Raw genomic sequence first — 14,612 nt, 5'->3', positions numbered from 1 at the left:
TTTGCCCGCAGACGCTGGCCCTTTGGGTCTCTATGCCTTGGCAGTGGCTTTACCCTGTATAGTTTGGCTGTTGTCTTCTAACGGGTCTTGTGTGGAATAGGTCCTTAAGTCCAGTCCTCAATCAGTTGATTTGACTTGGCCCTGTCGGTTCGGGGTTTTGTACTGGGTCTGAGTACCCCTCCTGATGCTCTGGTTTCCAATCGGTTCCCCGGTTCGGTACCGGTGGGCCACCGCCCGACCCCGGTCCCTACGGTTCCACTGGCTGTAATCCCAACTCCTGCAGGCGGCCACCACCGTCTACCTCCTTGCCAGAGGTGACTGGGCTCCGACCCAGCCACCTGAGTAGACTATTGGCAGGCCTGGTCACAGGTCTGCCCTTGAACTTGACTTCTCTCCTCCACTGTCAAGACTACTCTTCACTCTGCACTAGAACTTGTGCCCGACTGTCTTTCCCGCCTCTAGGCCTGTGAATTCCTCGGTGGGTGGAGCCAACCGCCTGGCTCCGCCCCCTGGTGTGGACATCAAACCTGGAGGGTGGTGACAAGGTTTTTAAGTTTGGCTGCTGTCACCTTTTCAGGGAGGGTGTGTGTGTGCATTGGACTACCTGAGACGACCTGACTAGTCCAGGGCGTCACACATCCTCTTGGAGATGCAGGACCATTCCCCTGGGACCTGGAGTACCAGTGCTGATACCACCAAAGCACACCCAAAATCCCAGTTCTCCACTCCACACTGGGCATAGAGGGTTAACCATGTAAAGGGATGGTCAGAATGGCAATGAGTCCCGAGTTTAGCCAGCCTGGTGGAAGGGGTTATCAGTCAGTCTAGTGGAGAGTCGAGGGAAGTGTGGCACACGGAAAGGTGTGCGGACGTGCTGGAGCTGGGTCCGTGCAACAGTGACCCCGGGGGCACGGGAGAGAGGTCGCCAGGTCAGGTACTGGAGATACTGCTGGGACCGGAGCACACACAGGGCACAGGGCCCTTGATCAGGTGCCAGTTTTACACGGCTTGATATATACCTGTCCGGTGAGGACACCTTCATGGATTTCGCCGAACCAATAATCCGGGGGGCATCAGCAGTAAACTAGGATCGGAGTTCGGACACTTACCTCCCTACAGGGTCCGCACTGCCCGCCGTACGTAGAAGGAGACTGTACCCCAAAAGGGACAGTCGGGGTCCATAAACGCTCCACGGTACGGGGACTCAACCAACAGAGAGTGCCGGGGACAGAGCAACCTGGGTCACTACAATGGCACTGATACTCCAAGGGACCTGAACCAGCAAGCCCTTGGTCCGAGTGAGTAGACACTGTTAAAGACAACCTGGTGTGGTCTCCGTTATTACCCCTCATCATCTCCCAGGCATGGTCCTACCTGCGGAGGGCCTAACACCATTGCTGCAATCACCACCAGCTCTGGGAGTACCCACATTGAGTAGCGGCGGTTCCCCATCCATAACCGCAACCCGCAGGTGGCATAACATGAACATTAACTATTATCTCCCCTGTAAATAACCCCTTTTACAAAAGAAACCCCAGGGCACGGGACCGGGCAATGGCCACGAGAGTGACATTCCCATTTGTTACCGCCCGGGACCGTGTACCCCCTTACCTGGGCGCGACAGCTTCTTTTTCTGGCGTCACGAACAGCATACGGACAAGGCCTGTTAACACGGGTGATGTGTGCCTTAAGGAACTGTGTTTAATGAACTGTTTGTGTAAAGACTGTCGCCATCTTTAATGCTGAAAATTGGCTGCCCCATCACTGTGCCCAAAATAGCACCAAAAGCCTACCCTGCCCCTTGGAAGTGGCAACATGCAAAAGTGAAACTAATCACAGGAAGCCGGAAGGGGCGCCGGCAGAATGCAGCCTGGCATGCAGAAGAGATACCAGCTCTGCAGCACTAAAGCAGCAAACCCGCAAAAGACAAGATGTCTGTCCCTCCGGCCCGTGGAACCATGCCCTGGCTTGAAGTGGAGCTGGATCGGTTGTGTCTACGGATGCGGCTGCAGATGACTCAGCACATCGAGGACTGGCGCAGAGAGATGATGGGGATGGTGGCGCCAGAGTGGGCTCAAGCGGAACGGGCTCTGCCTGAGGAGCGGCACCAGGAGCTGGTAAGCGAGGCAACATCCTCAGCCCCACTAGTCCCCATGGTCGCGGAACCAGTAACACCTGTGACCGCTGACCCGCCGGTAACCCCGGATCCTCCCACCGCGGCCAGACCACACCAGGCCGCGACGCCTCTACCCACGGCCAGACTAGACCAGGCCGCAACGCCACTTTCCATGACCAGACCGGACATGGCTAGGCTGCGGGACGCAGTCTTGGAAGACCCGATGACCACGAGAGAAGGCGCCGGTGACCATGTACCACATTCTCTGGGCGCGACATTTGTGTGTTTTTTACCTTAGTGTTTGACAAAACCAGTAGTGGGTAGAAAATACAGATGTAGCGCACATGTTTCTACATATTATACTTTTCCTCTGATTGTTCCACTCCTGACTGTAGTTTACATATACCGAGGTAAAAAACTCACCAAATACTGAATGTGTGCACGAGGCTTAGAAAGGCAGGGTTTTTTTTTACCTCAGTATTTGTAAGACAAAACCAGGAGTGGTAATAAATACAGAATCGGTGCTCTTGTTTCTATTATACTTTTCCTCTGATTGTTCCACTCCTAGTTTTGGAGTAACCAAATTCTGAGGTAAAAAAAAACTCAACAAATACTCAATGTGTGCACGTGGCCTTATTTTTTCAGTCTGGTTCCAGGGCCGTTTATTACACAGGAATGTATAGTACGGATACAACTGTAGCAAACCTAAGAGATATAGTTCAGGAAAGGTTTTCAGTCTCTGGATATAAACAATTATTTTTCCATGCACAGACAATAAGCAGAGATCTTGAAAATGATGAATTGAAAGACAAGGCCTAATAACAAAGCTGTAGAACTTTTCATTATACATTTATTATTTAGTTTTGCAAAAGTGCAGTTTTGCGGTGACTTTTCGCCGGCCCTGCAGCATGCATGCATGCAGATATAGAGTTAATGCTGGGGGTTAATTGTGCAGATTGGAATAGTCTGTGCCCTATAAGAAGACGGCAAGATGGAGCCTCCTGACAGATCATTGCACATAATAACACAGTCTGGTGGTGTTGGAAGATTATAAAGTGACTTTTATTATAGGGAGGGACAGATTTTGGGGGGAATGATGAATGAGCCGAGTCCCACTGAGTTTCACGGTAAAGTCAGGCTGGAGGACTTAATGGAGTCTGGACAGCCGGTCAGCGAGGAGCAGGCCTGGGCCCTGTGCTACCAGTGCAGCCATAAACTGCAGCAGTTGATACTTGGAGATGGGTATTTTCCAGCACTGAGGGGAACTGGGCACATCTATATTCACCAGGACGGGGCCGTGTCTTTTGTGAACTTGACTGGTAAGTGAGACTGAAAATGAGGGATTGCTGCATCCCCGCATGTGTTAATAGGGAGGCATGGTGCTCCAATACACAACCAGAGATAACCTAATGGTCTGTAAACTGGGCAAGTTCCTGGGACACCCATCACCGAAGGGCCCCCAAGCACCCTGGAAACTTTACTTTTTACTTGGAGCCCACAATTCCTGGGGACATGGTCCACTTTCTACTGCTCACAATCTTGAGGTTGCAGATACAGTTGAAGCATATGGTAGTGAGCCATAGGTACCCAGCTCTCTTTTCTTCCAGATCACAGGTCACAATACGGTCTTGTGGGCTACAAGATGGCAGAGCAGTGGTGTACCTTGAAGCTTGGGGGCCGCAAATCCAAAATCAACAGGACTCCTAATTGTAATGGGTCTAATATTGCTTGTATAATTAGGGGCAAGAAACCCCTCTGGTTCCCCTAGATTCCAGAGCCTGGGAGTGACTGCACCCACCCTACTAATGGCTGGACCACACACTGTCGCTATCCTAGCACAGCTGTCTCTGTATCTGGCAGCCATAAGAGGCCTCAGTCACTATGCTCATTGTGGATTTTGGGAAAGGAGTGCATAAGTGTTGTTCGTGTGGCTTTTTTTTTTTTTTTTTTAAATATATATAGAGCAGTAGGGGATACTTATCTACTATAGGCTTTTACTTTGTCAGTATTGCCCTCCTTTTTTTTTCCAATGCCGTAATAACCCTCCTTGTGCCACTGAACCTTTAAAGGAGTTGTCCGACAAACAAACTTTAAGCTAATCTGTGCTGTATTGTCATATAAAACACCCCTACGTTTTTTTTTTTGTCTTCCAACTTTTGTTCCTCTTGAATTATCCCTTTATTCTCTGCAGCTCTTTGTTTACCTGCAGCTCAACCAAATATGACCTCTTCCTATTGTCAAGCCTCACTGTGCAGCCCTGCCCTCTGCACACTCATTGACTGTCAGTATTCTGCCCCAGCACTGACCTCATTGCTCCAGCAAAGATGGGCACATTACTGCATTATATGTGCGGTGATTGTGCTGCACAGATGAGATATCACTGATCTGTATATCCAATCATTGGTAGTACAGAGCAGTGATCCTGCTTCTCAAATCTGTGACAGCACAATCACCTCACATCCACCGCACATATAATGTAGTAATGTGCCCATCTTGTAGTAATGTGCTCATCCCTGTGCCCACCTTGTAGTAATGTGCCCTTGGGGTCCTCTTCTTGTAGCAATGCTCCATCCTGTAGAATTGCCCCTAGTCTGCCATTCTTCACACACACACACACACACACACACAAAAAACAAACAAATCCTTACCTGTTCTCATTACCTCGTCCTGCCTCTTGCGACTGCAGCCCCCCTCCTTGTTGATCGCGGCCTCTGCAGGGGGCTGTACAGTCAGCGCTTTATAGCAAGGGACTGATTTCCAGGTGCTGTGCAGGGACACTCTATGCAGCTTCTCCAGTGATCAGCTGCTGGCTTCTGATTTGGCCGACGGCTGATCATAGTTGTATACAGAGCTCTGCTCTGCAGAGTGCCTGGGAATCTGTCATCTGTTATAAAGCACTGACTGTGTAGCGCTCCTGAAGCTATCAGGGAGCTACAAGGTACTGCATCTCCACCAGGATGCAGGGCCTACCCCCTAAGGACCCAGAAGACCAGTGCCGGTAATACACAAACACTGCAGATAATCCCTGTTTTTCCCAACATCTGTGCCGCCCCGCGACAGCCGACGGGCTGCTCGGATCCGCAGTGGCTCGAGGGGTCTTTGGACCAGAGGCGGGGTCGCGCGGCCGTTCGAAATGAAAAAGGGGGAAAAATATTTACAAAAAGGGGTGGAAAAATTGAGTAATGTTTGTGATGCCACCCACGGGTCGTGGTAAAAGTGGGATACCACCGCTGCTGCGTTTGGGAGAGAGCGCCCGGGAGCGATGGGATGGCATCTTGTGATGTTAACCCCTCCGTGGGCAGGGGGAAGGTGTCCCGGGGCTGGGCTGGGGACCCGTCAGGAGTAAAGGGGCACAACGTACTCACACAGTCCAGAGATGCTGACACTGACAACGGGTAACCCAAAGTCCTGTATGCCCTGTAGCCTTTGTTTGAACACGCTGGGTCCGTGCCCTTTTGGCGTTGCTGCTTGCTCTGAAGCCTTGTCCCTTGGCACTGTTTACTCTTTGTGGATTCCTTTTGCCTGAAACTACTCGGGTCCCGCTCACCCGCATGGCTAGCGGAGTGAGCTTGCTCTCAGGGTTCACACTTGGGATTTTCTGGACGGTTTTGGAAAGTCCTATCCCCCTCGTTGCGCTAGTACCCCGATTTTTGGAGCGGGTGGAGAACAGCTCGTGAAGACTCCGTCCTCATCAGGGGAATTACTGGGCTGCATAAAGCTACTTCCCAGCCTAGGGTCCGCGTACCCTGTCGTGCCCTGGCCCCTGCCCGGTTGTAGCACAAGGCAGCTGAACTGCCCTCTGTGGCAGTACCGTGCCCCCTGTCACTTCCTCCTGCAACCGGGGTTCCAGCTCCTTCTAGGCCAGGCCAACGTCTGGCAACTGGGATGGGTACAGGAGCCCAGCTCTGCAGCGTGACCTTTTCCTGTCACGGCTCACTGACTACTCTCTAATTCCTCCTTGATACTTCTGGCCCTCCTGCTACCATCCCTCCATCTGGGTGGCCCTATTCCCCTCAGGCCGCCCAATGGGTGTCTGGTGGGTGTGGTGCAGAGTGTTTCCCAGGATTTGTGTATACCTGTTCTTAGCAACACCAAAGGGACATGGCCTGTAACCAAGGAGGAGCGGGTACCATGCAGAAGAGCAGATTGCACGGCACCCTTGTGATGACCTGATAGGCCAGGGTGTCACACATCCCACCCCCCCCCCCCATAGAATGGTACAAGGCTAGGGTGGGACCAATGGAAGGCCGACTAGAGGTGGAGCCAATCCAGTCCACTAGACAACCAGGTGGGAGAGGCAGACAGTGGCGAGTCAGACAGTAGAGAAGAGACACAGTAGTGGTGGTAGTCGAGGAGAGTGTCAGACAGTGAAAGTGAGCAGACGGACTGACAGGAGTGAACAGCAACCTGAGAGCCCAGGCGGTTAGCTGCCGGTGGAGTACTCCTGGAACTACGCACCAACGGAGTACAGAATCCTAGGTCAGGCAAAAGCTCCGGGCAGATCTGATAAAATCTGCACAGTGAACGGACCATCAAGGACCTCACTGACCTTGAAGTTCAGGACTCTGTAGCAAAGGGAGAACCGGGGACATGACCAGGGTCTCCAACCCCAGAGAGTTCATGCTACCGTCATACAGACTGCTGAAGAAGACAACCAGGAGGGGACGCCCAGCTGCTCCACACCACGGGGACCCACCAACCAAGACAGGTGCAGGGGAAACCACCAGGTCACTAAACTGGCACTGGGACTAAGGCGACCTGCGGTTAAGACCAGCCAGCCTCTGGTATCCAGTTACCTATCCAGTTACCAGCTTGCAGTGAGTAAAAAGAACCAGTTACACTGAAACTCTTGTTGTGGCCTACCTTCTTTCAACACCCGTCTACCTCACCTATCCTCTGGGGCCTGGTCTTGCTTGCGGAGGGCCTAACATCCAGCCTGCCATTAACACCAGCCCCAGTAGTGAACATTGTGCAGCGGCGGCTCCATCCACATAGCCGCAAACTGCAAGTGGCGTCACATATAAACTTTATTCAACAATCCCCTGTAAATATCCCCCTTTTAAAAAGCACCCAAGGCACAGAACCGGGCAATGGCCACCAAAGTGACATTCCCCAGTTATACACTGCGTGGGGCAGAGTACCCCATAACCCTGGGCGACACAACTACACAGCCCCCTACAGAGGCCGCGATTAGAAAGGGTCCTGCATGCCACAAGCAGCATCAAGGGCTGCAACTGACAGTGCTTTACATCAGATGACAGATTCCCGGGCACTCTGCAGAGCCAAGCTCTGTATACAGCTACTGCAATGATCCGCTGCTGGCCTCTGGCCGGCGGCTGGTCATAGCTGTATACAGCGCTCCCATCTGTGCAGCGTCAGTGAATGAGTCATCTGATATGCAGTGCTGAGTGCACGGACCCCTGCAGAGGAAGCATTCAGCAAGGGGGCCCGTGAGGCTGCATGCAGCATACAAGGCAGCGAAACCCCTGCATTATGGTATGTGTGGGAGGGTGCAGGGAAGGCGGTCAGGGACGCCATGCAGTGTACCTGCCTTGCAGGGCGGCTACATGATGTCTTCTGTGATGCCTGTCTACAAGGCAAGCTCCTGCACTTGTCGTTGTGACATCACAGGAAGCAGCAAAATCACGGCAGGAGCGGTCACATGACCACTCTGAGCCAGGGGAGAGGGGCTGACAGCAGGGCAGGTAAATAGTCACTATCTACTTACCTTCCCCAATGTAGCCCAATAGTGTAATTACAAAAAAGATAAGTAAAATAAGCCGGATAACCCCTTTAATTATTTTGTAATACTCCTTTTGTACAGGGCACCAAGGTGGGTATTACTGTATAGGGCAGTCATGGCGAACCTTTTACAGGCAGGGTGCCCAAACTGTAGCCCTAAACCCATTTTTTTTTTTTTTTTTTCTCGAAGTGGCAACCAATCCTATTATGTAATTGATTGTAACCTTACCTTTGCAGTCTTCTCTTCAGCAGCGGGCATCACGCTCATGCATGCTTACCACACATTGAAGCTGAGCCCTTTCCAGACACAGCAGTTGGATTGATCCCTCTGGAAAAAAATTGCAGCATATTAGACAGATTTTAGCCTGGAATGAAATTAGATATCACCCTGTAATCCACATCTACATTTCAAAGTCTGAACATCCTGAAATCCCATAAAGATGTGCGAGTTGCTCCCCTCCCCTTTCATTGTGTAGTTATGTCCACTTTCCTGGCCACTTCCTGGTAAACATGTCCCCCATCCGGATATATATTTCCTACATTCTGGTAAATTTGTCCCTATCATGGCCCCATCCTGGTAAATGTACCCCATTCCTGGTAAATGTCGTCCACTCTGGTAAATGTACCCCATCATTGTAAATGTATCCCATCCTGGCATGTTCCCCTATGCTGTTAAATGACCCCATACTGATAAATGTACCTCATCCAGGCATGTTCTCTTATCCTGGTAAATGTCCCCTTTCCTGGTAAATGTACCCCATCCTGGCATTTGTCTTCATCCTGGCATGTTCATGTACCCCCATCCTGGCATATTTCCCCCCCATCCTTTCATGTTTCTCCCCTTCCTGCTAAATGTACCCCATCCTGGCATGTCTTCCTCCCCCCCATCCTTGCAGCCATGATCCCCCCCCCCCCATCCTTGCAGCCATGATCCCCCCCCCCCCATCCTTGCAGCCATGTTTCCCCCCCCCATCCTTGCAGCCATGTTTCCCCCCCCATCCTTGCAGCCATGTTTCCCCCCCCCATCCTTGCAGCCATGTTTCCCCCCCCCATCCTTGCAGCCATGTTTCCCCCCCCCATCCTTGCAGCCATGTTTCCCCCCCCCCATCCTTGCAGCCATGTTTCCCCCCCCATCCTTGCAGCCATGTTTCCCCCCCCATCCTTGCAGCCATGTTTCCCCCCCCCCATCCTTGCAGCCATGTTTCCCCCCCCCATCCTTGCAGCCATGTTTCCCCCCCCCCATCCTTGCAGCCATGTTTCCCCCCCCCATCCTTGCAGCCATGTTCCCCCCCCCATCCTTGCAGCCATGTTCCCCCCCCCATCCTTGCAGCCATGTTTCCCCCCCCATCCTTGCAGCCATGTTTCCCCCCCCCATCCTTGCAGCCATGTTTCCCCCCCCCCCATCCTTGCAGCCATGTTTCCCCCCCCCCATCCTTGCAGCCATGTTTCCCCCCCCCCCCCATCCTTGCAGCCATGTTTCCCCCCCCCCCCCCCATCCTTGCAGCCATATTTCCCCCCCCCATCCTTGCAGCCATATTTCCCCCCCCCATCCTTGCAGCCATGTTTCCCCCCCCCCATCCTTGCAGCCATGTTTCCCCCCATCCTTGCAGCCATGTTCCCCCCCCCGCCCCATCCTTGCAGCCATGTTCCCCCCCCCCATCCTTGCAGCCATGTTCCCCCCCCCCCCCCATCCTTGCAGCCATGTTCCCCCCCCCCCCATCCTTGCAGCCATGTTCCCCCCCCCCATCCTTGCAGCCATGTTCCCCCCCCCCCATCCTTGCAGCCATGTTCCCCCCCCCCATCCTTGCAGCCATGTTTCCCCCCCCCCCCATCCTTGCAGCCATGTTTCCCCCCCCCCCATCCTTGCAGCCATGTTTCCCCCCCCCCCATCCTTGCAGCCATGTTTCCCCCTCCCCATCCTTGCAGCCATGTTTCCCCCTCCCCATCCTTGCAGCCATGTTTCCCCCCCCCCCCATCCTTGCAGCCATGTTTCCCCCCCCCCCCATCCTTGCAGCCATGTTTCCCCCCCCATCCTTGCAGCCATGTTTCCCCCCCCATCCTTGCAGCCATGTTTCCCCCCCCATCCTTGCAGCCATGTTTCCCCCCCCCATCCTTGCAGCCATGGTTCCCTCCCCCCCATCCTTGCAGCCATGGTTCCCTCCCCCCATCCTTGCAGCCATGTTTCCCCCCCCCCATCCTTGCAGCCATGTTTTCCCCCCCCCCATCCTTGCAGCCATGTTTCCCCCCCGCAACCTTGCAGCCATGTTTCCCCCCCGCAACCTTGCAGCCATGTTTCCCCCCCCCGCAACCTTGCAGCCATGTTTCCCCCCCGCATCCTTGCAGCCATTTTTTCCCCCCCGCATCCTTGCAGCCATTTTTTCCCCCCCCCCCATCCTTGCAGCCATGTTCCCCCCCCCCCCCCATCCTTGCAGCCATGTTTCCCCCCCCCCCCGCATCCTTGCGACCATGTTTTCTCCCCCCATCCTTGCAGCCATGTTTCTGTCGTGGGCGGGGAGGACGCCGTCGCTGCTGCGCTCTCGCTAACGCTCGGGTCCGGCGCTGCTGCGGCTGCTCGGTGGCTCGAGCGGTGGGCCGGACCCGGGGACACGAGCGGCGCTCTTCGCCCGTGAGTGAAAGGGGTGGTTGGTTTGGGGGATTTAGTCCGTGATGCCACCCACGGGTCGTGGTGAAGATGGGCACCACCGCTGCTGGTGACGGGGATCCTGGGAGCGATGGTAGGGAGCAGCTGGGATGTTGTTTTCCCCCTCTGTGGGTAGGGGTCGGTGGTCCCGGGGCCTGATGATGTGATGGGGAGGCAGGGTTGGTGAGGTGCAGGGTTGCAGGGACAGCGCGGCGCGGTGCCGGATGGCACGGGTGTACTCACTCAACAAGAAAGGTACAAAGTCCTCGGTAAACCAAACGGCTGGATGGACGTGTCCCGCAGCCGGCTGCAGTGCTTCTCGCCGGACAGGTGATGGCAGCTGTCTTTCCCTGCACCTTGATGTTCTCCTTTTTGACTACTATGGATTCCCAACGGTAGTCCGCTCCCCGGTGTATGGGTCCCGGTGGAGCCTGTTTACCCGCAGGCCCTTGGGTCTCTAGCCTTAGGCGGTAGCTGTATACCCTCACGGTGTAGGTGGTTGCCTTAAATCGGGACTTTTGCTGTTGTGAAACCCCTGGGGTTCCAGTCACATTCGGATCTGTCTATTGTCGGCGGCTCCAAGCCTGGTCGGGGTCCGATGGCCCTGCCTGTGTGTGCTGGCTTCACTTCGCTCCCCGGTCGGTACCGGTGGGCTGTCGCCCGACCCCGGTCCTACGGTTCTGCGTTGCTCCACCACTCCTGCAGACGGCCACCACCGTCTGCCAACCTTGCTGTTAGTGCCTGGGCCACAAACCCAGACACCCAAGTGTTTACTCCTCTCTCTTCCACCTCCTGGACTAAACTGTCACTTTTCCCGCCTCCAGGCCTTTGAACTCCTCGATGGGTGGAGCCAACCGCTTGGCTCCGCCACACCTGGTGTGGACATTAGACACTGGAGGGAGGCAACAAGGATTTTTGTTTTGGCTGGTGTCCCTGTCTAATGGGGGTGGGGGGGGTGTTTGTATGTTATTTGTGACGACCTGGCTAGGTGATACAATATCACCGTGGTCTTGAGTCAATAACAATCTTTATTTAGAAAATCCAAAACACACAATATATGGTTAAAAATTAAAAACATGCTCAGGTCAGGAGAGATGTCTCCTCTGCTCCAACACCACTTTGCACTGTTGGCGCGACCACACCGACAGTGCAAAGTGGCTGAATGTGGCGACAGTGCGCGTGCCATTGGTTCGCCATCACTGGTATAGGGTCAGTGTTTCTTTCCTGGGGGTGGCAGAACAATGGATTTTACTGTAACTGTGTGCGGTAGGAGTATTACTGTGTAGGATGCACAACAATGGAGATCCCCAAAGTTTGGGGAATATAGACAAGCACCTTTTTTACTGTTATGCAAATTGGGAACATCACCTTTCCTTAGTCGGACACTGTAGCACAGGGATGGGCAATTTAATTTTATAATAAAAATTATATATATATATATATATATATATATATATATATATATATATATATATATATATATATATATATATATATATATATATATATATATATATATATATATATATATATATATATATATATATATATATATATATATATATATATATATATATATATATATAATATATAAATTTTTACACACACACACACACACACACACTCCCCATGTACTACATCACTACACCCGCCACATACTACACCTGTAGTATACATCACTACATCTCTATACACTACACCTGTAAGAAACTAAGAAGCTACACCTCTATATGCTATACTATTATATACACCCGTAATGTACTACACCTGTAATAAACTGCACCATTACATCACTATATACTACACCTGTGATAACCTACACCACTACACCCCTATAATATACACCTGTATTATACTACGCCCCTATATATACACCTGTATTATACTACACCACTATATCCCTATATACACCTGTATTATACTACACCCCTATAAAACTACCCCCCCCCCCCCATATACCACACCTGTAAAACTACATTCCCATATACTACACCCCAAATATTTGTCAAGTTACCCCCCCCTTGCCCACCCCCCATTGTCCCCGCAGGTTACTAGTAACCACTCACCTCTCCCTTCTACATGCCCAGGCTGCGCCGATGCTGTATTCCTAGGAGCCCCCGCCGCTGCTTCTCTCCGTACGGGCCCCGGCTGCTGCAGCTTCTTTTTCTGCCGGGCGGGAACTTTTCAAATGACACACGCGCGCCGTACTGACGATATCAGGGCGCGTGTGTGTCACAGAGAAAGGTGTCGGGCAGGGAACAGAGGAGAGATTCCTGCGTTCCGCTGCCTGCACTGACTGTGCGGAGCTGCAGGATCGCTCCCTGCCCGGCACGCCCCTTGCCCAGGTCTGCCGTAGCGAGTAACTTCTCGTCCTCAATTTGGGAGGCTACTAGTGTCTTTCCAATATAGTGGCACAATAGAACGCAGGGGTGGAACATATTAATTATTTGTATAACCTAATCAGCTGTACAGGGGCCGAATAGGTTAGGGTTTTAGAGCCACTTTAAAATAGCAAGAGTCTATTCTGTTAGAAATTAAAAATAAATTGCCTATATACTGTTCTTGCACTGGGGCCCTTTTCTGTCTGTGTCCACCACTGCTGCTGGAAGTTGTAGTACTACAACCTCCAGAAGGGCCTTATTGCTCATCATTGCAGTAACTATAAAGGTGTACTACTTCGACTAGTGGTTGCACAATGAACCCTAAATATCAAACCTGAGCAATGTCGTCACACTGACCACAACTCTTGGGCTTTCTAAAGTCCTAGGGCCCAAGAGCGACTGCCCCATCTTCACCCCCGCCCCCCGCCCCCCCCCCCCCCCCCCCCAACCCCCCCCTACCCCCCTAATCACTCTGGTGCATAACTGCCAGAGCTGTGTATAAACACATATTCCCAAGTGTAAAGTGCCACCAAGTGGTTAGAATGTTCCTATGCTCACCGGACACTAATGGTTATTTTGTGCAGTGGTTGTTATATTACAAGAGTTTGTACACATTCTGCTCCCTAAATTCTATTTATTCTTCTCATTTCTAGATACCAAGGACTCAAACCTGTCTGAGAAAAAGGTATGTCTTCTTAGATACGCAGCAGACAGTGTCACATGTGATTGGGAATACGAGGGGCTGCTAAGTCTTTGGCTTCACCCAGAAAGAAACGAGATAGGATAATAAAACTTTACATTTATTCCACATACTCTCCACTGATGTCAACACACTTCTTAAAATCGGAATTCCAAGTACTGTAAGCCTAGCAAAAAGGATTTCGGTTGTACCTCAAACCAGGCATCTGTAGCAGCCATGGCATCAGAATTGGTGTGAAATTTGGTACCCTTGAGGTGTTTCTTCAGGTTTGGATACAGATAGTCGGAGGGAGCTAGATCTGGTGACTAAGGTGGGTGGTCAACCAGCTGGAAGTGTACCGCCCCGCGGCCTCGGCTGCGGGCGCTGAGCTGCTCGGATCCGTGCTCGTGTATTGCGGGTGGTGGCTCGAGCCTCTTATGGACCCGGGGGTCACGTTGATCTGAAAGGGGTAGTGGCGATGCACGCAGGGGTTTGGTGGAATAGGTAAAGTTCGTGACGCCACCCACGGGTTGTGGTGATTGTATGGTGGACAACACCGCTGCCGTTGACTAGGCCTCACGGGGACGGTGTTATGCCGCTCGGTGTTAACCTTTCCATGGGCAGGGGGGCGGTGGTCCCGGGGGCCCGCGAGAAGGTGATGAGGCGAGGGAGCGTGGGCGTACTGGACGTGGGTGCGGTGCAGTGCGGTGCGCGGCCCAAAGGCGCTGGTGTACTCACTCTGATACAAGATAAGGGAGTCTCTGGTAAACCAAATGGCAGAATGGACGGGGCCCACAGCCGGCTGCAGTGTTCTCCCTGGACGGGTTGGTGATGGCTGTCATTTCCCTGCACCTATGCGGTGTGTATGTTGACTCCTGTGCCTGGACACTGGTAGTCCGCTCCCCGGCGTGTAAGTGTCGTAGGAGCCCGTTTGCCCGCAGGTGCTGGTCTTTTGGATCTCTTGCCTTTGGCGGTTGCACTTATCCTGGATGGTTGGGCTTTTGCCTTCAATCGGGACTTGGGTGGGAATGAACCCCTGAGGTCCAGACCACA

The 14,612-nt window shown here is 52.6% G+C and overlaps 1 protein-coding gene across 1 annotated transcript in view; it reads left to right on the top strand.

The window, feature by feature from the left end:
* Nucleotides 1-3,212: 3,212 nt before the first annotated feature.
* Nucleotides 3,213-14,612, top strand: part of LOC142312792 (protein spire homolog 1-like) — a 65,294-nt gene continuing 53,894 nt past the window's right edge. Inside the window, 2 exon segments of the mRNA XM_075351781.1 lie at nucleotides 3,213-3,435; nucleotides 13,534-13,569. Of these exon segments, the coding sequence (XP_075207896.1) occupies nucleotides 3,213-3,435; nucleotides 13,534-13,569 (259 nt within the window).

Source organism: Anomaloglossus baeobatrachus, chromosome 5 (assembly GCF_048569485.1).
Source record: "Anomaloglossus baeobatrachus isolate aAnoBae1 chromosome 5, aAnoBae1.hap1, whole genome shotgun sequence".
NCBI lineage: Eukaryota > Metazoa > Chordata > Amphibia > Anura > Aromobatidae > Anomaloglossus > Anomaloglossus baeobatrachus.
Note: the sequence above shows the minus strand (reverse complement) of the source record. Positions and strands in the feature narration are given on the sequence as shown.